Source organism: Anolis sagrei, chromosome Y (assembly GCF_037176765.1).
Source record: "Anolis sagrei isolate rAnoSag1 chromosome Y, rAnoSag1.mat, whole genome shotgun sequence".
NCBI classification, from domain to species: domain Eukaryota; kingdom Metazoa; phylum Chordata; class Lepidosauria; order Squamata; family Dactyloidae; genus Anolis; species Anolis sagrei.
This window is the reverse complement of record NC_090035.1, coordinates 70,948,653-70,973,922: the sequence shown is the minus strand read 5'-3', so window position 1 is coordinate 70,973,922 and position 25,270 is coordinate 70,948,653. Positions and strand designations below refer to the sequence as shown.

General features: G+C 46.3%; 1 protein-coding gene across 2 annotated transcripts; it reads left to right on the top strand.

Moving 5' to 3' along the window:
• Window positions 1–1,628: 1,628 nt before the first annotated feature.
• On the top strand, window positions 1,629–25,270 carry LOC137095490 (mitogen-activated protein kinase kinase kinase 10-like). Of its 2 annotated transcripts, none has more exons than XM_067462222.1 (11): window positions 1,629–1,994; window positions 5,477–6,467; window positions 11,317–11,497; window positions 14,039–14,187; window positions 15,728–15,903; window positions 16,880–17,120; window positions 18,449–18,571; window positions 19,895–20,033; window positions 20,183–20,295; window positions 21,657–22,217; window positions 23,785–25,270. In XM_067462222.1, exons 2-11 carry the CDS (start codon window positions 5,762–5,764, stop codon window positions 24,120–24,122), a joined length of 2,727 nt encoding a protein of 908 aa, XP_067318323.1. In that variant the 5' UTR covers window positions 1,629–1,994; window positions 5,477–5,761; the 3' UTR covers window positions 24,123–25,270. The 2 variants fall into 2 exon arrangements, with proteins under 2 accessions (XP_067318323.1, XP_067318322.1); XM_067462221.1 differs by having other exon boundaries at window positions 1,629–2,034.

Sequence of the window (25,270 nt, the reverse complement as noted above, 5' to 3'; positions counted from 1 at the left end):
ATAATGTGTTGTTTATTTCCTGAAATGCATGTCTTCTTTGGTTTGCAGTTTCCTTAGCTCTATGTACTTGAGGCAGTGGGAGGGGCTGCAGACCATGTGACTGATTCAGGGACTGTTTATAATGCAGTTTAAAAGTATGACAATTGAGACATGAGTCCATTTGAGTACAAGTGCCAATGTAGGAAGTTAGAAAAGTGTTGAGGCTTGAGTCCCTTGGAAGTAGACTTATGAAAGAGAACTGTACAAAGCAATATAGTTTTGAAGAATTGATAAAGACTATAAGTTAAAGATACAAGGTAAAAGTAAAAGTTTTCCCCTGACATTAAGTCTAGTCATGTCCAACTCTGGGGGTTGGTGCTCATCTCCATTTCTAAGCTGAAGAGCCGGCATTGTCCGTAGAAGCCTCCAAGGTCATGTGGCCAGCATGACTGCATGGAGTACCATGACCTTCCTGCCGGAGCAGTACCTATTGATCTCACATTTGCATGTTTTTGAACTGCTAGGTTGGCAGAAGCTAGGGCTAACAGTGGGAGCTCATGCCACTCCCTGGATTCGAACCTGAGACCTTTCGGTCAGCAAGTTCAGCAGCTCAGCGGTTTAACCCACTGCGCCACTGGGGACTCCCTAGGTAACAGATACATCCCAGGCAGAACACAGCCAGCCTTGAAACTGCAGTTCCTTCAATGCTAATCAAGGTGGCCATTCACCTTGCAGACAAGAGTTTTTTCTCCCACCCTGGACATCATTCCACAGATAAATAAACCTCACTTACAACATACTTAAGATATAACACACTAAAATTCATAAAAGAACATCATAAAACAAAGCTAACACCTTCCAACAAAGGATTCTCCCAGACAGCAACCAGCCAGGCTTTGAAGCCGCAAGGCCATTCAATGCTAATCAAGGTGGCTAATTACAACATTCATAATTAACTCTAGCAGACAAGAGTTCTTTCTCCCACCCTGGACATCATTCCACAGATATATAAACCCCATTTACAACATAGTTAAAATATAACACACTAAAATTTATAAAACAACATCATAAAACAAAGCTAACACCTCCCAACAAAGGATTGTCCCAGGCAGCAACCAGCCAGGCTTTGAAGCTACAAGGCCATTCAATGCTAATCAAGGTGGCCAATTGCAACATTCACACTTACCTCCAGCAGCTAAGAGTTCTTTCTCCCACCCTGGACATTGCACAGATATATAAACCTCACTTACTTAGTTTCCAGCAGACCCCTCAATTCTATGAGGATGCCTGCCAGAGATGTGGGCGAAACGTCAGGAGAGAATGCTTCTGGGACATGGCGGTACATCTCGGAAAACTCACAGCAACCCACTTCACATGTTCAGTGGGATGAGTGGGATGGAAAAGTGGGATCCAGGGCTTCATGAGTGCAGCAGCAGACCAGCTTGCTGCTTCTTCAATGAGGCACCCTTTCAGATATTTGGACAGGGCTCTCTAGTGCCCATCTCTCAGCCCTCTTTCCTCCAAGCTGAAGGCACCCACCCCGCTTGGCAAGCCCTGGAACTACGAGTCCCATCATGCCCTTCCTTCCAAGCAGCCAGCCTGCCAGGAGCACCTCCCCTCCTCCTCCTCCTCCTCCTCCTCCTCCTGCCCAGCCGGGCACCAGCTGACAGGTCCTCCCGCGACGGCTGCAAGGGAGGGAATTGCGGGGAAGGAGGGACCCCCGGAGCCTTGCCAGGAGGAAGAGCAACCCCTGGGGTACCCTTGGGTACCATCTCTTCCTTCTCCTTGGCTTCCTTCCCTCTCTCCCATCGGTGGGAACCAAAGCCGCATCTCCGCCGGGAAGAGCATCCAAGGAAGGAGGAGGACCACCAGCCTCGCCTCTTTCCCCTCCTCTCTTTTCCCTCTTGCCAAAGGGGAGGGGGCTGCTCTGAGGGTTGCCCCACAGACTGGCAAGCAGGTGAATGGATGGAGAGAGAGAGGGAGAGAGAAGGAGGCACCTTGCGCCTTGCAAACCGGTGAGGTTCCCTTTATTTTCTCCCCTCCTGGCTAAGAAAGGTAAGCCAATGAAGGTGAAGAGGTTTGTTGTAGGTTTTCTGGGCTGTATGGCTATGTTCCAGAAGCATTCTCTCCTGACGTTTCGCCTGCATCTATGGCAGGCATCCTCAGAGGTTGTGAGGATGGTGAAGAGGTTTGGATCTTTCCATTGCTCACCTAGGCCTCACCCTCTCCATCCTTCGCCCAATGGAACAAGGTGCCCACTCTCCATCCCACCACTATCCCCCACCAACATCTTGCATAAGGTTTTCTATGCCAAGCTGGTGCCCATGCCAGCCCCCACTCTGCCCAGCCTTTGTGTGTGAGAGAGAATACCTATGCCATTGGGAAGGCATCACTGGTTTGCAAGGGTCTCTCCTCTTTATTTATTTTGTTTTGCGGCAATCCAAGCCACCAGGAGCCTGAGCAAAGACATGGCAAAATAAGAGGAGAGAAGGGCTCTTTTCTGTTGTTGATTTAATATGGCTTTGCATTGATATATTTCTTTGCCTGTCCTCAGAGGGTGGTGTTGGTGGGGCACATAATGGCCTCTTTCTTCTCTGCATTCAGCTGGGAAGAGATTGGCAAACCAAGGGAGGTTGCAGGGATTGTTTTCCTTTAAAGGGGCAGATTAGAAAAAGACTAGTTTGGCCCCTTCCACAATCCCACTGGGATATATGGCAGTGTGGACTACAGGCCCTTCCACACAGCCCTATATCCTAGAATATCAAGGCAGGAAATCCCACATTATCTTGAGTGTGTTCTCAGATAACCCAGTTCAAAGCAGATATTGTGGCATTTTCTGCCTTGATATTCTGGGATACTGGGCTGTGAGGAAGGGCCCTATGATAACCCAGTTCAAAGTAACTAGGGTGGATTGTCAAAGGCTTTCATGGCCGGAATCACTGGTTGTTGTAGGTTTTTTCAGGCTGTATGGCCATGGTCTAGAGGCATTCTCTCCTGACGTTTCGCCTGCATCTATGGCAAGCATCCTCAGAGGTCGTGCGGGTGGATTCTCTGCCTTGATATGTTGGGTTATGTGGCTGTTTGGAAGGCCACTCAGGTCCCTTCTACATTGGCCCTATATCCCAGGATCTGGTCCCAGATTAACTGTTTTTCCCAGACTATCTGGCAGTGGAGACGCAGATAATCCAGTTCAAAGAAAATCGCCAGGGATCAAATCTTGGGATATAGGGCCCTTCCACATAGCCCTACATTACAGAATATCAAGGCAGAAAATCTCACATTATCTGAGTGTGGACTCAGATAACCCAGTTCAAAGCAAATATTGTGGGATTTTCTGCCTTGATATTCTGGGTTATATGGCTGTGTGGAAGGCCACTCAGGCCCCTTCTACACTGCTCCTATATTCCAGAATCTGATTCCAGATTATCTTCTTTTCCCAGGCTATCTGGCAGGGGAGACTCATATAATCCAGTTCAAAGCAGATAGATTGGAATCAGATCCTAGGATATAGGGTAGTGTAAAAAGGGCTTCAGGCCCCTTCTACACGATAATAATAATAATAACAACAATAATAATAACAATAATAATAATCTGAATAAAATCCCACATTTTCTGTTTTGAACTGGATTATACAGCAGTGTGGACTCAGACAACCCAGTTAAAAGCAGATATTGTGGGATTTTCTGTCTTGATATCCTGGGTTATATGGTTGTGTGGAAGGGCCCTTTGTTGCCTCAAATGTTATCTCTATTTTGGGGTCTGTTGTGACCCAGTGACTCCAAAAATGGCACCAATTTTCTCCTATCAACACTATCTTTTGAGATACAGAACATATGCCATATACTAGTCTTCATATGCTCAACCATGAAAAATCACAATAACCATATCTGAGGGTCCTTCCACACAGCCCTATATCTCACAATATCCAGGCAGAAAATCCTGCAATATCCGCTTTGAACTGTGTTATCTGAGTCCACATTCAGATAATGTGGGTTCTGCCTTGATATTCTGGGATATAAGGCCATGTGGAAGGACCCTTCCACACAGCCATATAACCCAGAATATCAGTAATAATAATAGTAATAGTAGTAGTAGTAATAATAATAATAATAATAATAATGGAGTCCCCAGTGGTGCAGTGGGCTAAACCGTTGAGCTGCCAAACTTTCTGACCGAAAGATCACAGGTTCAAATTTGGGGAGCAGCGTGAGCTCCCACTGTCAGCCCCAACTTCTGCCAACCTAGCAGTTCAAAAACATGCAAATGTGAGTAGATCAATAGGTACTGCTTCGACGGGAAGGTAACGGTGCCCCATGCAGTCATGCCAGCAACATGACCTTGGAGGTGTCTACGGACAACTCCGGCTTTTCGGCTTAGAAATGTAGATGAGCACCAACCCCCAGAGTTGGACACAACTGGACTTAATGTCAGGGAAAAACCTTTACCTTTCTCTAAAAGTAATAATGATAATAATAATAATAATAATAATAATAATACTTTATTTATATACTTCTCTATCTCCCCTAGAGGACTCAGGGTGGTTTCCAACATAGGGCAAAATATTCAAATGCTGTACGACACGAAAACTATACAAAAATGACCATTATGAAACATAAACATAATCCTATTACAACAATCACAAACATTTAAAAGCCAGTTTACTCCATCAGATGGGATTCAAAATATCAATGGCCAGAATTACAAAGTGGACCTAGTCAGCTATGAAAGGGCTGGACAAGGGCTAATGTGAACTCAGATAACCCAGTTCAAAGCAGATACAGGGGATTCTCTGCCTTGATAGTCTGGGTTATATAGCTGTGTGGAAGACCACTCAGGCCCCAGTACCATAGGGCTGGGGAAGTGGAGAAAGGGCAGAACAGGGTCCTAGATGATGGCTAGGGTAGGGCTAAACATTTTCAAAGGCTTTTAGAACCACCAGGTGTTCAGGTACCCGTGGAAGGAGGATAGTGATGGGGCTTATCTTATCTCTCTGGGGAGGGTGTTCCAAAGTCACGGGGCCACCACCGAGAAGGTCCTCTCTCTCGTCCCCACCAACCATGCTGATGATGGTGGTAGGAGTGAGAGGAGGGCCTCCCTGGCAGATCTAAGAGTCCACGCCGGTTCATAGCGGGAGATGCGATTGCAGAGATAGGCAGGGCCAAACAGTTTAGGGCATAAACTGCACCTTGAATTGGGTTCGGCAACTTATCGTTAGCCAGTGGAGCTGCTTTAGCAGGCAGAAAATCTCACAATATCTGCTTTGAGTTGAGTTATCTGAGTCCACATTGCTATCTATTCCAGTTCAAAGCAGATAATGTGGGATTTTATTCAGCTGTGTGGAAGGGGCCTCACAAACTAGAGCTGATGTGGTTCATGCCAAGTTCTGAGTGAGTTCTCTAAATAAGCTCGGGAAGAGTCCTAAAAACTAAGATGTCACATGTTGTTGTTTTTTGTTTGTGTAATAATAATTCTGGTAATGTCCACCTTTTCTTTGCAGGTTTTCCTCCTCTGTTCAAACATCTTCGGAGCCTAATATGCTTTTTGACTCTTCAGAACCTTTCCAGGAAAATTGTTGCTGGGAAAAAAATGGAAATAAAAAGGGAAGTTAAAGGGGGTTTCTTAGAAGAAGAAGGATGGCTAGCCCCAAAGGAAGAAAATTGCAGAGAATTGAGAAAATTGGAATCCAAAGGAGATGCGGTTGTCCTTTTGACCCCATTGGACCCATGGGCCATTTAAGGCTGTGACCCACCAGCAAACAGGGCCTGTGTTGGTCACCATCTCCATGGAGCCAGCATGCAAGGAGGCGCAGGACACTTTTGGGGCTTGGAATACTGGCCCAATGACCCCCAACCCGGTCTGGACGGCTGTCTTTGACTATGAGGCCGCGGCGGAAGAGGAGCTGACTTTGCGGAGGGGAGACCTGGTAGAAGTCCTGTCAAAGGATTCCACCATCTCTGGGGACGAGGGCTGGTGGACGGGCAAACTCCAGGACAAAGTGGGCATCTTCCCAAGCAACTATGTCACCAGCAACCACAAGTACACCCAGATCCAGGGCTCTCTCACCTTCCCACCTCCACTAGAAATCTCCTTCCAGGAGCTGGAACTGGATGAGATCATTGGAGTGGGGGGCTTTGGGAAGGTCTACAAGGGGCTGTGGCGCGGGGAAGAGGTCGCCGTGAAGGCCACCCGCCAAGATCCCGAGGAGGACATTGCTGTGACGGCGGAGAATGTGCGGCAGGAGGCCCGGCTCTTCGCCATGCTGCGCCACCCCAACATCATCGCACTCAAAGCCGTCTGCCTCAACCCGCCCAACTTGTGTCTGGTGATGGAGTATGCCCGTGGAGGGGCGCTCAACCGGGCACTTGCCGGCAAGAAGGTGCCTCCCCATGTGCTGGTCAACTGGGCTGTCCAGATTGCCCGGGGCATGAACTACCTCCATAATGAAGCCATCGTTCCCATCATCCACCGAGACCTCAAGTCCATCAACAGTAAGTCCCATGAGGTGGGAGATCAGGCTCTGGAAGGGGGGAAATGGTTGCAGTGTTGCCATCCCACTCCACATACCATGGTGAAACTGTGGCCCATGAGCCACATTTGGCCTTACTCTGAAGCTCTTCCAAGTCCCTACATTGGCCCAAAAAATTCTGGTGAAGGTGGAAAATTGCTCAAAATAAGCACTTGCTACTCTGGGGAGCAATGCTAAATCTGAGGTTCAACCTTTCTCAACCAGGGGGTCAGGACCCCTGGGGAGGTCACAAGGGGGTTTCAGAGGGGTTGCCAAAGACCACCAGAAAACACATATTTCTGATGGTCTTAGGAACACTCTTTGATAGCAACAATAACTCTCAAATGACAAAATCAATCCTCCCAACTCCACCAGTTTTCACATTTGGATAATAATAATAATAATAATAATAATAATAATAATAATAATAATAATACTCTTTATTTATACCCCGCCACCATCTCCCCAATGGGGACTCGGGGCGGCTTACATGAGGTCAAGCCCAATAGCACAATACAATAATCAAAACATAAACAACAACTCAATAAAATCAAAACATAAGCAACAACACAATGAATTACATAAAGCATAAACCATATAAAATTACAATAAAATCATTCATAAAACAAAGCAATGAGCAGGCCGCATATCCAGAATAAAATACTAAGGATAAAAACAGGGGGTGAGACAGCAGTGGGGTGAGCTATTTATGAGGGCAGAACACTTCCAAGATAGGGTCGACAAGGATCTTCGTACAGAGGGGGAAGAGGAGTGCACTAGAAACAGATGTTGAGGGTTAATATCAGGTATTTGTGCCAAATTTGGCCCAGACCCATAGTTGTTTGGGTGCACAGTGCTCTCCAGAAGTAGGTGAACTACGTCATTATCAATTCCTCCCAAATTCCTCCAGTATTTTCTGTTGGTCATGGGGGTTCTCTGTTGAAAGCGTGGCCCAATTCTATCATTGGTGGGTTCAAGGATTGTAGGTGAACTATAAATCCTTGGGACTACAACTCCCAAAGATCAAGGTCTATTTTCCTCCAAATCCACCAGTGTTCATATTTGGGCATATTGAGTATTCGTGCCAAGTTTAGTCCAGATCTATCATTGTTTGAGTCCAGAGTGCTCTCTGGATATAGGTGAACTACTACTCCAAAACTCAATATCAATGCCCACCAAAACCTTCCAGTATTTTCTCTTGGTCATGGGAGTTCTGGTACCAAGTTTGGTTCAATTTCATTGCTGGTGAAGTTCATAATGCTCTTTGATTGTAGGTGAACTATAAATCCCAGCAACAACCACTCCCAAATGACAAAATCAAGTTTGGTCCAGATCCATCACAGTGCTCTCTAGGTGTAGGTGAACTGCAACTCCCCCAAATCAAGGTGAATTTCCCTCAAAGACCTCCAGTATTTTTTTGCTGGTTGTGGGGGCTCTGTGTGCCAAGTTTCAACCAATTCCCTCTACAGTGAAGTTCAGAGTACTCATTGATTGCAGGTGAACTATAAATCCCAATACCTACAACTCTAAAAGGTCCAGGCCAATTCCCCTCAAAACCCACCAGTTTTCAAATTTGGGTATGCATGCCAAGTTAGATCCAGATCCATCATTCTTTGGCTTCATAGTGCAATCTGGATGTAGGTGAACTACAACTCCTATAAATCCATTCAAAGACCTCCAATATTTTTTGGTTGGACTTGGGAGTCCTGTGTGTCAAGTTAGTTCCAGGTCCATCGTTGTTGACGTTCAGAGTGCTCTTAGATTGCAGGTGAACTATACATCCCAGGACTTACAACTCCTACATATCATGGTGAATTCTCCCCAAACCTTTCTAGTATGTTCAGTTGCTGATCAAGTCCTTTGTTTGCTGTGCGCCATAGAAAAGAATAGGAAAAGGTTAAGGGAGAGGCAGTGGGTGGGATCATGCAAATTCCACACCAATAGAGAGAGTAAGAAACACTGGGATGTCTTTGGTGGAGGAAACACAGAAAATCTAGGATGGAATTGTCCCTGTATGAAAGCCTTCACTTGGGAGGTGGGCAGTATTGTGTTTGTGGAGGACACTGGTTCTAACTGTAGATCTCCATGTGGTTTAAACGAACAACATCTGAAACTGTAGTAAGAAATTAGACTCCTGCTTGTGGGATGAAGTTTCCAAATGTGATCCTTCAGTCAGGAGTGTAGCTCATGCATCCCTTTCGATGCCATGCCTGGGCCGAAACTCCCAGCACTCTTTTCCATTGACCATGCTGGAAAGGATGCTTTGTCTTGCAACCCAACCACATCTGGAACGGAGCATCTGAAGCCATGTCCTTTGGCGAGCGGTTTAGAGAGGTTAATATGTTTACCTGGAGAAGAGAAGGTGATGTGATAGCATGTTTAAATATTTGAAAGGGTGTCGTATTGAAGATACGACACCCTCTTTCCTCCCTCCTTCCCTCTTTCTCCTTCCTTCGTCCCTGTTTCTCCACCCCTCCATTCCCTTCCATCCTTTCGTCATTCCTTCCTTCTCTCTTTCCTTCCTTCTTTCTCTTTTTCCTTCCTCCCTCCCTTCTTTCCATCCTTCTCTTTCACCCTTCCTTCCTTTCTCTTTTGTCTTTCCTTCCTTCTCTCTTTCCTTCCTCTGTACCTCCCTCACTCCCTTCCTTATCTCCCTCTTTCTCTTTCCATCCTTCCTCCCTTTCGTCCTTCCTTCCCTCTTTCCTCTCTCCTTCCCTCTCTTCCTCTTTCTCCTTCCCTACCTCCCTCTTTCTCCTTCCACCCTTCCTCCCTTTCGTCCTTCCTCCCTTTCTTCTTTCCTCTCTCCTTCCCTCTCTCCCTCTTTCTCCTTCCTTCCTCCCTCTTTCTCCACCCATCCATTCCCTTCCACCCTTTCATCATTCTTTCCTTCTCTCCTTCCTCCTTCCTCCTTTCCTTCCTTCTTTTTTTCCTTTCTTTTTCCCTTCCTTCCATCTTTCTTTCACTCTTCCTTCCTTCCCTTTTGTCTTTCCTTCCTACTCTCTTTCCTTCCTCCTTACCTCCCTCCCTCCCTTACCTCCCTCTTTCTCCTTCTATCCTTCCTCCCTTTTGTCCTTACTTCCCTCCCTCTTTCCTCTCTCCTTCCCTCTCTCCCTCTTTCTCCACCCCTCCATTCCACCCTTTCATCATTCCTTCTTTCTCTCCTTCCTTCCTTCTATCTTTCCCTTTCACCCTTCCCTTTCACCATCCCTCCCATCCTTCCTTCCTTCTTTCCCTTTTGTTTTTCCTTCCTTCTCTCTTTCTTTCCTCCTTACCTCTCTCCCTCCCTCCCTTCCTTTCCTGCCTATTTCTCCTTCCATACTTCCTCCCTTTCGTCCTTCCTTCCTTCCCTCTTTTCTCTCCTTCCCTCTCTCCCTCTTTCTCCTTCTTTCCATCATCTGTCTCCACCCCTCCATTCCCTTCCAACCTTTCGTCATTTCTTTCTTCTCCCTTCCTTCCTTCCTTCCTTCCTTCCTCCCTCCCTCCCTCCCTCCCTCCCTCCCTCCCTCCCTCCTTCTCTTTTCCCTTTCTTCTTCCCTTTCTTACATCTTTCCCTTTCACCTTTCCCTTTCATCCTCCCTCCCATCCTTTCTTCCTTTCATCCCTTTTATCTTTCCTTCCTTCTCTCTTTCTTTCCTCCTTACCTCCCTCCCTCTTCTTTACCTCCCTCTACCTCCTTCCATCCTTCTTCCCGTCCTTTCCTCCCTCCCTCTTGCTCCACCCCTCCATTCCCTTCTCCCCTTTCATCGTTCCTTCCTTCTCTCTTTCCTTCCTCCTTCCTTCCTTCCTTCCATCCATCCATCCATTTATCCATCTTTCCCTTTCACCCTCCCTCCCTCACTCCCTTACCTTCCTCTTTCTCCTTTCATCCTTCCCTTCTCCCCTTTCGTCCTTCCTTCCTTCTCTCTTTCCTTCCTCCTTCCCTTCCTTCCTTCCATCACCGGACAGCCATTCCTCTTAGCATGAAGTGCTAGCTAGTGGCCCCCAAGTTCGAAAGTTTGCCTATGCCTGCTTTACAAGGTTTCAGAGTTGATAAATGTGATATGTGTGGCCAAGCAACATCAGAGTGTGGTCCGGGTGAAAAAGATGATATATGAAGAAAAACACACAATTTAGGAGAGCTACTGGGAAGGCTCACTCCCAGTTCTGTGTTTCATGAAATATCAATGACGTTTGCATCTTGATCTTAGTTTGCATCTTTTACAGTAAGCTAGGGACAAAGGGAGAAGGTGGCAGGAGGAAAGAGAGGATGGGCCATTTTGGAAAGTGGAAATGTTGAGGAGGCAGAATAGTAACACATGGGTTATGTTGGGCACTGGATGGCACCTGAGGTCATCAGGCACTCTCTCTTCTCCAGGAGCAGTGACGTTTGGAGGTAAGGCAAGGAGAGGGGGAAAAAGACCTCTGCCAGGGCATGAATTTTTGCAAATTCTTAAAATTCTTTGGCAAAAAGCACTAGAACTTGATCAATTCCCAGGATTCCACAGGGTGGCACCATGGGAATTCAAATGGTATCAAAATGTGCAAGAAACTCTATCTTCTGATGTGTGTTCAGGAATGGCAATATGGCAGAGAGGGTGAGGCTTGCTCAATATACAATCGTTCCAAAAATGCAATGGGTGGCTATGATCAAACAGATCAAATCCTGAAATCCATCCCATTAGGAAAACAAATGGGCTAAATGCTATCAAGCCATCAAGTATTAAAGCAGCTGGAAACGGTGCCCATGCCTCCTCTTTTTTGTGACATCTGTCCCTTCCTCTCTCCTTCCTTCCTTCCCTCCTTCCCTCCCTCCTTCCTTTCCACCATCTGCCATTTCTCCTGCCTCTTTCCAGTTTTAATCCTGGAGCGCATTGAGAATGAGGACTTGAGCGACTGCACCCTCAAGATCACCGATTTCGGCCTGGCCCGCGAATGGCACAAAACCACCAAGATGAGCGCAGCGGGCACCTACGCCTGGATGGCACCCGAGGTCATCAGGCACTCCCTCTTCTCCAAGAGCAGTGACGTTTGGAGGTAAGGCAAGGAGAGGGGAAAAGCAAGGGTCACTTTCCTTTGTAGAAAATGGGCATTTTTTTTCCAACAATGCTCTTGTATAGGACTGGCAGAAACTTCTCTTGGAGTTTCGGAAAGCTCTATCGGCTGAATTTCAGTCTATTGGGCAACATATCACACCAATTGAAAGGTTGGCAATTCGAAGCCCGTGTCAGGGTGAGCACCTGACCAGTCCAGCTCACTGTCCACTTAAGCCAGTAATTCTCAGCCTGGGGTCGGGACTCTGGGGGGGGGGGGAGTCGCAAGGGGGTGTCAGAGGAGTTGCCAAAAACTATCAGATAACACACTGTTTTTTGTCGGTCATGGGGGTTCTGCATGGGAAGTTCAGCACAATTGTTTTATTGGTGGGGCTCAGAATGCCTTTTGATTGTAGGAGAACTATAAATCCCAACAATTACAACTCCCAAATGTCAAAGTCTATTCCCCCCAAACTCCATGAGTGTTCACATTTGGGCATATTGAGGATTCATGCCAAGTTTGGTTCAGATGCATCATTGTTTGAGTCCACAGTGCTCTCTGGATATAGGTGAACTACAACTCCAAAACTCAAGGTCAATGCCCACTGAACCCTTCCAGTATTTTCTATTGGCCATGGGAGTTCAGTGTTCCAAGTTTGGTTCAATTCCATCATTGGTGGTGTTCAGAATGCTCTTTGATTGTAGGTGAACTATAAATCCTAGCAGCTACAGCTCCCAAATGACAAAATAAATCCCCACAATCCCACCAGTATTCAAATTTGGGCATATCGGGTATTTGTGCCAAATTTTGTCCAGTGAATGAAAATGTATCCTATATATCAGATATTTACATTACAATTAATAACAGTAGCAAAATGACAGTTATGAAGTAGCAACGAAAATAATTTTATGGTTGGGGGTCACCACAACATGAGGAACTGTGTTAAAGGTTGAGAATCACTGACCTAAGCAGTTCAAAAATAGCTGTGAGCTGTGAGTAGAGAAATTAGGCACCACTTAAATGGGGAGGTATTTTACGGTACCATAAAAAGGCAATATCAGAAAATGCCGCGATCAAAGGAAGAAGGAAATATGTGCTCAAGGACTCTTCATCATAGAGGATGGAGTGACAGCACCCCCCTGTGGCCGGAATTGAGCACAACCTCCAGGACACCAAAGTTGGGGAAAATGCAGACATATACCTCTACCTGTTTTCTGTCCTGTCTGTTTAATGGCATTTTATTTATATATTTCATATCAAAAGCATTGCATAAATTAGTATAAAACTGATAAAAATAGAGGGAGCGCAGGCGGCTAAATATTTTTTGTCCAAAAACGTGCAACAGCAATGGCATTGTCTGTAGTCCCCAACAATTCTTCCTCTGTACATGAGGCAGGGCATAGTGGACAAGCATACAGATGTGGAGTTGTCTGTTCTGCTCCACAGTCACACTAGGTTTGAAATTCTTTTAGGTCATGCCATTTTGCCAGATTGTCTTTTGATCTGCCCACTCCACTTCTGAGTCTGTTCAGGGACTTCCAAGTTGCACATTCCTGGTTTGCCCCTGGGGAAGACCCTCGTGTTGGGGGGGGGGCATCTAGTTAGGATTTCCTGGTTTAGTTTCCTAGAGCAGTGGTTCTCAACCTGGGCTCCCCAGATGTTTTTGTCCTTCAACTCCCAGAAATCCTAACAGCTGGTAAACTGGCTGGGATTTCTGGGAGTTGTAGGCCAAAAACATCTGGGGACCCCAGGTTGAGAACCACTGGCCTAGAGGGATACCCTTGCTGTTGCTGGGGGTACACCAAGAGTTTAATGGCATTGAATGTTCACTGTGTATGTGTTCTGTGATCTGCCCTGAGGCCCTTTCGGGGTGAGTAGGGTAGAATATAAAAGGTAAACGTAAAGGTGTTCCCCTGACATTAAGTCTAGTCATATCCGAGTCTGGTGGTTGGTGCTCATCTCCATTTCTAAGCCAAAGAGCTGGTGTTATCCATAGACACCTCCAAGGTCATGTGGCTAGCATGACTGCATGGAGTGCTGTTACCATCCCGCCAAAGTGGTACCTATTGATCTACTCACATTTGCATGTTTTCAAAGGTTGGCAGAAGCTGGGGCTAACAGTGGGAGCTCACTCCACGGATTCAAACCGTTGACCTTTTGGTCAGCAAGTTCAGCAGCTCAGTGGTTTAACCCTCTGTGCCACAAATAAATAAATAGATGAAGGCACTGGGAACTGGGTAGGAAAAGCTGAAATGTTTTCCCCTCTCTGTACTTGGGTGTTGAGAGAAAAGTAGTAAAGGAAGCTCATAAAGTTTTTGAAATGGGAAGTGCCACACCTTACCATCTGGCAGTGGTCCTGTAAGACAATTAAAAACCATTAAGCCGAGTGTCTGAATTCCCCCGTTGCCCCACTGGAAGCAGTTCTGTGCAAGGAGCGAACTGTGTATGTCTGTGCAAGGAGCGAACTGTGTATGTCTGTATATGTATCTGTCTTGTTTTTTGCCCACTCATTCCCTGCATCCTTTCTTTCTCATCTCTCTCTAGCTTTGGGGTGCTGCTGTGGGAACTGCTGACTGGCGAAGTCCCGTACCGGGAAATCGACGCCCTTGCCGTGGCCTATGGAGTGGCTATGAACAAGTTGACGCTGCCCATCCCGTCCACCTGCCCCGAACCCTTTGCCCACTTGCTTGAGGGTGAGTGAGAAGCAGGCACAGACTCAGGTTTTCCCCATCTCTTCCTCCTTGGAGATTTGGGTTGCCAGGAGACAATTTCAGTTGAACTTCTCTGGCTGCATCCTATGGAATCTTGGGACTTGTAGTTTAGAGTGCTCTGATCGACAATGCTAAATGTCCCTCCCAGAATTACAATCCCAGGATTCCATCTGGAACCATGTGAGTTAAATAGTAAGTTTGGTAAGGTAAAAGGTAAAGATTTTCCCCTGACATTAAGTCCAGTCATGTCGGACTCTGGGGTGGTGGTGGTGCTCATCTCCATTTCTAAGCCGAAGAGCCAGAGTTATCTGTAGACACCTCCAAGGTCATGTGGCCAGCATGACTGCAGGAAGCATAGTTACCTTCCCACCAGAGTGGTATCTATTGATCTACTCACATTTGCATGTTTTCAAACTGCTAGTTTGGCAGAAGCTGGGGCTAACAGCGGGAGCTCATGCCCCTATATGGTAAAATGGAATTAATTAAAAGATGAAAGTAAGGGAGGCAGATTGATGAGTGTAAAAGAATCAGTTAAATAATTTAGATAAATTCATCCCCATAATAAGGGACCCCATTTTGTGAGATAGAGATCTCTCAAGTGGGCAACTTTATTAATTTTTTTTCCATCTCAGGAGTGACTTGAGAAACTGCAAGTCGCTTCTGGTGTGAGAGAATTGGCCATCTGCAAAGATATTGTTCAAGGGACTCTTGGATGTTTTACCATCCTGTGGGAAGCTTCTCTCATGTCCCTGTATGGGGAGCTGGAGCTGACAGATGGGAGCTCACCTTACTCCCTGGAGTCGAATTGCCGACCTTTTGGCCAGCAGTCCTACTGGCACAAGGATTTAACCCATTGCTCCACTTTTGTAAAAAAACAAAAACAAAATCCTTTTATAATGAAATTAGCTACTGTAGATTCTCTCCAGAAAGAAAATAAGACAATTTGACAATTGGATCCCAGTTGGTCCTAACCAAAGCGGTTGTAAATATTGCATTTTGCTATCATTTTTCAATGAATATCTTATAGAGTCTCAACCAATTCAACCACAAAAAAACCAAAACAAAAACAAAAAGAAAGTTTCTGGAATATAGACACTACTTTCAAAGTAAGTACAGCAAAGTCAAACAGGAAATAACAGGTTTTCCCCTGACATTAAAAGTCCAGTCGTGTCCCACTCTGGGAGTTGGTGCTCATCTCCATTTCTCAACTGAAGAGCTGGCGTTGTCTGTAGACACCTCCAAGGTCATGTGGCCGGCATGGAGCACCGTTACCTTCCCGCCAGAGTGGTATCAATTGATCTACTCACGTTTGCATGTTTTCGAACTGCTAGGTTGGCAGAAGCTGGGGCTGGCAGGGGAAGCTCACCCTGCTCCCCAGATTTGAATCTGCAGCCTTTCGGTTAACAACCTCAGCATCTCTGCAGTTTAAGTTGGACTTTGTTTTTAGGGTGGGTGAGGTACGTGTCACTTTTAATGCTTGCTTTAGGCTTAAGCCATTCTTGATTTTTCTGCCGCTTTGCAGAGTGCTGGAGCTCGGACCCTCATTCTCGACCAGACTTCAGCTCCATCCTGCAGCAGCTGGTGGCAATAGAGCAGTCTGCAATGTTCCAGATGCCATTGGAGTCCTTTCACTCTTTGCAGCAGGACTGGAAAGTGGAGATTGCGGGCATGTTCCTCGACTTGCGGACCAAGGAGAAAGTGAGGCCCCATTTCCATCACTTTTGCTCAGATTTCCATGCACTTCCTCCAAGCCATTGCTTATCAGTCGACCTTTGTTGGAGCCTTTGTTGCAAATAAACTTGGATCAGGATTACTTGGAGCCTTTGTTGCAAATATCCTAGATCAGGATGGTGTAGCAGTGAGGTGAACAAAGTGTGGCTTTGGCTACTTGGGGTTGTATTGTATTAAAAAAGCTATTTCTCAAGCAAAGGACTAAAGGGTGCTGTGATTTTTGACTTGGAATATGTTTTTATTATTATTAACTAGGAATTTTTAATACTGTTGTCGAAGGCATTCATGGCCAGAATCACTGGGTTGTTGTGAGTTTTCCAGACATGGCCATGTTCCAGAAGCATTCTCTCCTGACATTTTGCCCACATCTATGGCAGGCGTCCTCAGAGGTTGTGAGGCCTGTTGGAAACTAGGGAAGCGAGGTTTATATATCTGTGGAATCATGTACAGGGTGGGAAAAATACTTTTTGTCTGATTGAGGCAAGTGTGAATGTTGCCATTGGCCACCTTGATTAGCATCATATGGCCTTGCAGCTTCAAAGCCTGGCTGCTTCCTGCCTCCTAACAAAGGATTCCCACAGGCAGGAAATAACCGAGCTTTGAAGCTGCAAGGCCATTTAATGCTAATCAAAGTGACATTATTCCACAGATACAGAAATCCTCAGAGGTTGTGAGATCTGTTGGAAACTAGGCAAGTGAGGTTTATATATCTGTGGAATGTCCACGGTGGGAGAAAGTACTCTTGTCTGCCTCCCAACAAAGGATTCCCCCAGGCAGGAAACAGTTGGGCTTTAAAGCTGCAAGGGCATTTAATACTAATCAATTGCAACATTCACATTTGACTCAAAGAGACAAAAGTTCTTTCTCCCTCCCTGGACATTATTGTGAAACTGCTACACTTGTGCAATGTGGATGCATCCTTTGCCTTCCTTGTCATTTCCAGGAGCTGCGGAGCCGAGAGGAAGAGCTGCTCCGTGCGGCTCAGGAGCAGAAGACCCAGGAAGCAGAGCTACGCCGGCGTGAACAGGAGTTGGCGGAGCGTGAAATCGACATTGTAGAGCGGGAGCTGAACCTCATCATGATGCAGATGGGCCAAGAGAGGCCCCGGGTCAAGAAGCGGAAGGGGCACTTCCGACGTTCTCGCCTGAAGCTGCGTGATGGCAACCGCATCAGCCTCCCATCAGGTGCACAGGCTGGGAAGCAGATCCTGAGCCCTTGCATTGAATACTGAAGGGACCCCAAAGGGGATGAGGAAGGGGGAGGCACAGAACCCCGTGTTCCCACTGGGGACCCATTGGGGCCGGGCAATATTATTATTATTATTATTATTATTATTATTATTATTATTATTAGATCAAACTGCAAAGACTCTGGCACAAGCCAGTAAAGTTGGTCCCAGTGATCGGCACACTGGGCACAATGCCTAAAGACCTTGGCCTGCACTTAAAAACAATCGGTGCTGACAAAATAACCATTTGTCAGCTGCAAAAGGCCACCCTACACATCATTCACCGATACATCACACTAGCACTTGGGAAGTGTCCGATGTATGATCAAATACAAAAGCCAACATGGTCATCTTGTTTGCTATGTACTTATCTTGTTGTGTATCAAATAATAATAATAAAAATTATTATTATTATTATTATTATTATTATTATTATCAAACACATCAAACTACTATGGGATTTCCGAATTCAGACTGACAGAGTTTTGGAGCACAATACTCCTGACCTTACAATCATGAAAAAAACAAAAACAAAGTATGGATCATCAATGTTTCAGTCCCAGGTGACAGAATTGATGAGAAGCAACTGGAAAAGCCTACACAATATTAGGATTTAATGATCGAACTGCAAAGACTCTGGCACAAGCAAGTAAAGGTTAGGGTTAGGGTTAGGGTTAGGGTTAGGGTTAGGGTTAGGGTTAGGGTTAGGGTTAGGTGATCGGGACACTGGATGCAGTGTCTAAAGACCTTGGCCTGCACTTAAAAACAATTGGCACTGACAAAATTACCAAATGTCATCTCCAAAAGGCCACCCTATTGAGATCTGCACACATTATTCGCTGATACATCACCCAATCCTAGACACTTGGGAAGTGCCTGACATGTGATCGAAGACAAATGCTAGCAGAGTGATCTTGTTAGCTGTGTACTAATCTTTTTGTGTATCAAATAATAACAATAACAACAACAATAATAATTTTATTTCTTACCCACGTCTTCTTGTGGCTCAAGGCAGATTACAACATAGCTAAAAACACATAATCATCATAAACATTCTATAAAATACACGTATTTAACAGACCAATGGTCCTATCTGCTGTGAGCTAGCTTTTGGTGCGTTTTCTACATTGCCCCAATTTAATCTTCCAAAAGATTGCAACATTGCTCTTTCTCCCTGGTATTGATGCACCCCTAGAGAGGATCGGAAAGAACCAATTCATTGGGGAGATTGTATAATCTCGCTTTCTCTCCCTCTGACATGCTATACTCCTCTTTCTTCCTTAGGGTTTGAACACAAGATCACAGTGCAGGCATCCCCGACTCTTGACCGTCGGAAAGGGCTGGGGTCCAATGGGGCCAGTCCGCCTGGCAGCCCCAACATTATCCCACGTCTCCGTGCCATTCGCTGTAAGTACCTCTGGAGTCCTCATCCACCACTAAGAGATTTCTTTCTGTGGAGGACGTAGAGACACTGGCTTCATACATAAGGCCAATCGCCGTTTCATGGGCACCAGTTGGAGGCGAACACAGTTTCGGATGCAAAGCTTAAGTATGCTACTTTTGTGCACCACGGCTCTCCAAATCTCCCTGCCACCATGGCCCCTCGCTATGCTGTTTGGGGATTCAGAGAATTGTAATCTGAGCAGGGAGTTTCAGAAAAACATCTATTTCTGTTTTATTGACTACTAGCTTGGGAACCTGGTGTTGTTGTTGATTCGTTTAGTCGTTTCCGACTCTTTGTGACCTCATGGACCAACCCACGCCAGAGCTCCCTGTCAGTCCCCAACTTCCTTCAGAGTCAAGCCACTCACTTCAAGGATGCCATCCATCTATCTTGCCTTTGGTCGGCCCTTCTTCCTTTTTCCTTCTGAACGACTGAATGAATAAACAACAACAACAACAAAATCTGAGCAAATAGTTCTTCTGAACTCTGCTTTGGGGAATAGCTAATATGCCTGTTGTTCCTCTACCCGCGTGGTTCTCAACTTTCCCAATGCCACAACACCTTAACACAGATCCTCATGTTTTGGTGACCCCCAACCATAAAATTATTTTAGTTGCTGCTTCATAATTGTAATTTTCCTACTTTTATGAATTGTAATGTAAATATCTGATATGCAGGGTGAATTTTCATTCACTGGACCAAATTTGACACAAATACCCAATACGCCCAAATTTGAATATTGGTGGGGTTGGGGAGGGATTGATTTTGTCATTTGGGAGTTCTTGTTGTTGGGATTTATAGTTCACCTACAATCAAGGAGCATTCTGAACTCCACCAACGATGGAACTGAACCAAACTTGGCACACAGAACTCCTATGACTAAGAGAAAATACTGGAAGGGTTTGGTGGGCATTGACTTTGAATTTGGGAGTTGTAGTTCACCTCTATCCAGAGAGCACTGTGGACTCAAACAATGCTGGATCTGGAACAAACTTGACACAAATACTAACTATGCCCAAATGTGAAAACTGATGGAGTTTGGGGAAAATAGACCTTGACATTTTGGAGTTGTAGTTGCTGGGATTTATAGTTCACCTACAATCAAAGAGCATTCTGAATCCCACCAATGATAAAATTTGGCCAAACTTCCCACACAGAATTCCGATGACCAACAGAAAATACTGTGACACCCCTATGCAACCCCCCCCCCCCCCAGGGGTCACAACCCTCTGGTTGAGAAACACTGCTCTACCCTTTGTAAAATCCCATTCCTTGTGGTTTCCTAGTGACACCTTTGGATGGAAGCCGGACATGGGGACGCAGCACTGCGATCAAGAAGGAGGAGCTGGTGGGAACCAAGAAGAAAGGCCGGACATGGGGCCCCAGTTCCACCGTCCACAAGGAGAGACTAGGAGGAGAAGAAAGGTGAGGAACCTAGAAGTGAATGAGAGGGTAACAATGGGGCAGCAGGAAGGGTTACGGTTGGGATGGAGAAACAAGATTATCTCATTGAAGGAGATTGGAGTGGGTTCAGCCTCTCAGATTGAGGTCATTCTTCTTTTTCACTTGTACAGGTTGAAGTCTCTGTCTGAAGGCAGCAAGCAGTGGTCCTCCAGTGCTCCCAATTTGGGCAAGTCTCCAAAGCATATGCCACTGGCTGGAGGCTTTGCTAGCCTCAATGAGATGGGTGAGCTTAGTTTTGCAGGTGGTGTTTGAAGGTTGTTTGGATGCTTGGAGAGGAAATGTTGCCTATTCTTGTTCTAAAATGGCATAGAAGAAATTTTGATGTATTCTGGCCCGGAATCAAATTTTCGAGACCAAGGCTCTGGCATATCAATGACTCAGGTTCTTTGGTGCTTTCTGAACCTCATCGGGGGAAATAGGGCTCTGTTGTGACCACTTCCTTCCTCTCCTTGCAACTCTGCCCACAGGATCCAAAAGATAAAAATACTATGTAATGGTGACAGAGAATCAATCAGCACAACTTGTAATTAAGAAAAAAATTGTGAGGCCAACCACTTCTCATTGTGCATTGGCACAGAGGAGCATTTTTGGCGCATCCCTTCACAAATCAGTAGCTGTTCATATTGGAAGAGGGTGGAGAAAGGGGCTACACAACACCTATTATATAAGAAAGTATCCTTATGCCTCCTTGAACATTGGCTTGTTCCAATCATTATAATAATAGATCAAACTGCAAAGATTCTGGCACGAGCCAGTCAAGGTGGTCCCAGTGGTGATCGGCACACTGGGTGCAGTGCCTAAAGACCTTGGTCAGCACTTAAAAACAATCAGCGCTGACAAAATTACCATCTTTCAGCTGCAAAAGGCCACCCTGCTTGGATCTGCATACATTATTCACTGATATATAAAGTGCTAGACACTTACAAAAGCCAGTATTGTTTGCTGTATACTAATCTTGTTGTGTTTCTAATACTACTACTAATAATAATAATAAATTGAACATATCAAAACTACTCTGTGATTTCTGAATTCAGACTGACAGAGCTTTGGAGCACAATATTGCTGATCTCACGATCATGGAAAAAAACAAATTATGGATCGTCTATGAGGAAATCTCAGGCGACAGCAGAATTGACCAGAAGCGGCTGGAAAAGCTTACACAATATGAGGATTTAAAGATCGAACTGCAAAGACTCTGGCACAAACCAGTCAAGGTTGTCCCAGTGGTGATCAGCACACTGGGCACAGTGCCTAAAGACCCTGGCCTGCACTTAAAAACAATCAGTGTTGACAAAATTACCATCTGATAGGCTGCAAAAGGCCACCCTACTCAGATCTGCCGTGTCGGATGTGTGAGCGAATCCAAAAGCCAGCATAGCAATTTTGTTTGCTATGCACTAATCTTGTTGTGTATCAAATAATAATTAGTATTATCAGTAAGCAAGGAGGTATAGGATACTTCCTTATGCAATGAGAAAAAGTACTTAGCTAATGTAAAGCTTTACTAGTGTTTGTCATTGATGTAAATAGACAAATGTGTCCAACTAAAATACTAACTGTTCTTTTCTCTGTCTGCAACCGCAGAGGAGTACGCGGAGAAGGAGGGCAGCACACCTCACTCACCATACATGCCCCTCTTGCCACCGCCAGAAGGAGATGTCAGTCTGAAGACACTACCACCTAGTTTGGAGTGGCCCAAGCGGGGTGCAGCCTCCCACCACAATCATCGTCGCAGTGAACTCGTGCTGCTGGGCTGTGCGTCCATCTTGGCCTCCATTGCCCTGGGCGCCGAGCTGGCAGAGTTGGCAGGCGAAGGGTTGATGGCCCGTGCTGCTTCAGGTCCCCCCAGCTCTGTTACCCTCCTCTCCCTTTCCTCTCTCTCGGATTGCAACTCCACCAAGTCCCTTCTGCCTTCGGACAGTGATGAAGCTCCCATGTATGAGCCCCCCTGCCTCCCCGAGAGCCCTCCACCAACTCCTCGCCACAACCCACTGGTGGACGTCACCATCGAGAGTTTCAAGAAGGACCCCCGGCAGTCGCTCACCCCGACTCATGTCAGCGCCACCCAGGCTGTCAATAGGGGACACCGCCGGACACCATCTGATGGGGCCATCCGTCAGGGTCTGCAGGGTGGGGACTGCAAAGGTGAGCCTCAGTTCCTGAAGCAAAAGCTTCCCTGGTGTTTACGTTGGGCTCATTGTATCCGAAACTTCACTAGGTTCACCCATCCAACGGTGTGTTGTATGCATCCCTCGCAAAGCTCCCATGGGGTTAAATTATTGAAGCTACAGCTCTCGTATTTGCAGTGTTCGTATTCCTTTGGCAATGGCTTGTTGCTTTCCTTTGGATACATCAGCTGTATTTTTGAGTGTTAAACTTGAGTCTTACTCGATTGCAATTTGGGGATTGGAAGCAAAACTATATTGTTGAAGGCTTTCACGGCCAGAATCACTGGGCTGCAGTGAGTTTTTTGGATTGTATGGCCATGTTCCAGCAGCATTCTCTCCTAACACTTCCCCTGCATCTGTGACTGGCATCTTTAGAGGTTCTGTTGGCAGTGAAGCAAGTAGAGTGTCTCTCTCTCTCTCTCTCTCTCTCTCTGTGGAATGTCCAGGGTGGGAGAAAGAACCCTTGTCTGTTTAAAGCAAGTGGGAATGTTGCAATTAGCAAGCTTGAATTAGCATTTGATTTCTCATGAAGTTTGCAAAGTCAATCAGTGAAGATATCTGCATAGAGGTAGTCAGGCCAAGATGGATGGATGGCATCCTTGAAGTGACTGGCTTGACCTTGAAGGAGCTGGGAATGGTGACCGTCGACAGGGAGCTCTGACGTGGGCTGGTTCATAAGGTCACAAAGAATCGGAAGTGACTGAACGAATGAACAACAACAACAGTCTGGCCTTTGTTGCCTGGAGGCATCCTCTATTTGGGAGGTGTTCACTGGCTTTTATGGGCCCCCCGAGTGGCGCAGCAGATTAAACCACTGAGCTGCTGAACCTGCTTATTGAAAGATTGGCGGTTCGAATCCGGGGAGTGGGGTGAGCGCCCGCAGTTAGCCCCAGCTACTGCCAACTTAGCAATTCGAAAACATGCAAATGTGAGAAGATGAATATTTACCGCTTCCGCAGGAAGGTAATGGCATTCCATGCAGTCATGCAGGCCACATGACCTAGGAGGTGGCTATGGACATCATCGGCTCTTTGGTTTTTGAAATGGAGATGAGCACCCCCCACCCCAGAGTTGGACATGACTAGACTTAATGTCAGGGGAACTGTTTACCTTTACCTTTAACTGGCTTCTGGTTGTTTATTGTCTGGAGTTCTCCTGTTTCTGAGTGGTCCACTTGCTTCACTGCCAACAGAAGCTCTGAAGATGCCAGACACAGATGCAGTGGAAATGTTAAGAGAGAATGCTGCTGGAACATGGCCATATAGCCCAAAAAACTCACAGCAACACACTGAGGGCAGAACTCTTATTGGGGCAATGGACTCATTTTGTCCTCCTGTAAACTACACTCTGAGGGTAGCACCTGTGCAGGTATATTGGGATTTCATCCAGAAATGTAGCTGCAGATGGTGTTAATAGTTAAGGAACATCTGGAGGTGTTTCCATGTTCTCCAGATTGTTACCGGTTGTTAGTGGGAGAGATTGGCACAGGATAAATGCAGCTTGTGTCTCAAACTCACGTTCTTCTCTGTCTGTTTCCCCTTTAGGTTTACAGGAAATGTTGCCCTTCCCACGTTTGCCAGACACTTCCCCGGCCGGTCACAAGGCCTCTTTGGACGCCATGCCAGTCGAGCGTCCCCGGACACTGGCCTTTGCCCCGCGGCCTCGTCCGGCCTCAGGCCGGCACCGCATTGACCCTTGGAAACTCATCTCCCTCGGAAGCTCATCGCATCTCTCCTCACCCGGGGAGGCCGCCAAGGGAAGCGCGGCCTTACGCCAGACTCTTCTGGACATGGACATGGAAGGGCAGAACCGGGACAGCACCGTGCCATTGTGTGGGGGGCAAACCCCATGCTGCAGCATGGAGACAGACGTATCTCATTGACACAGCTGAGACTGGAATAGTCGTCTCAGATAGGGCTCCTTACTACTTGGCAAATCCATGGGTGAAAATGTAGGACATCATCACACTAGAGCATGGATCCACTTTAAATCCAGTTTCTGCCTCCTGCAGAAATCTGGGGTTTGTAGTTTAAGGAGGGGGCTTTAAACTACTCAACCAGACAGGTCCTGGGCCTCACTAACTACAAGTCCCATAATTCTGCAGGATTTAAAGTGGATCCATGCTCTAGTGCAGGCATGGGCAAACTTTCTAATTTGGGGGTCGCATTTCAGACCGGGAGGGAGGGGTTTCTACGCAAGCCCCCTCCCTGCTCTTTCCTCCCCTTCCTCTTCTCTTTTGGAGGTAGAAAGAGAAGGAAAGACAGGAAACATTTGGATCCCAAAAGGGTTACCGTTGGTTGGGATAAGGTGGTGGATAGGAGAGTGTATCAATTAGACCCTGTATTGCCTTCTCCTGATATAGAATCCTAGGATCCTAAAGCTAGAAGAGACCCTCAAGGGCCATCCAATCCAACCCCCTGTCATGCAAGAAGGCACAATCAAAGCACTCCCAATAGACAGCTTGTCTGGAAAAGTCTCCAAAGAAGGAGACTCCACCAGGCAGCCTACGACACTCTCCAACAGCTCTTACTCTCAAGAAGTTCTTCCTAATCTTTTCAGTTGAATCTCTTTCCTTGCCATTTGAAATGCAAAAATACAGAATGGGGGACACATGGCTCAAGAGCAGTACGTGTGAAAAAGATCTTGGAGTCCTCGTAGACAACAAGTTAAACATGAGCCAACAATGTCATACAGCGGCAAAAAAAACCAATGGGATTTTGTCCTGCATCAATAGGAGTCTAGTGTCTAGATCCAGGGAAGTCATGCTGCCCCTCTATTCTGCCTTGGTTAGACCACACCTGGAATATTGTGTCCAATTCTGGGCACCATAATTCAAGAGAGATGTTGACAAGCTGGAAAGTGTCCAGAGGAGGGCGATTAAAATGATCAAGGGTCTGGAGAACAAGCCCTATGAGAAGTGGCTTAAAGATCTGGGCATGTTTAGCTGGAAGAAGAGAAGGCTGAGAGGAGACATGATCGCCATGTGAGAGGAAGTCACAGCAAGGAGGGAGCAGGCTTTTTTTTTTTTTT

Bases quoted from the DNA above. Each gene is read 5' to 3' on its own strand.
- LOC137095490 (XM_067462222.1), top strand. From the start codon at position 5,762: ATGGAGCCAGCATGCAAGGAGGCGCAGGACACTTTTGGGGCTTGGAAT. The intron at 15,904-16,879 runs GTGAGGCCCCAT...TGTCATTTCCAG, and splicing joins ACTTGCGGACCAAGGAGAAA to GAGCTGCGGAGCCGAGAGGA. The intron at 18,572-19,894 runs GTAAGTACCTCT...GTGGTTTCCTAG, and splicing joins ACGTCTCCGTGCCATTCGCT to TGACACCTTTGGATGGAAGC.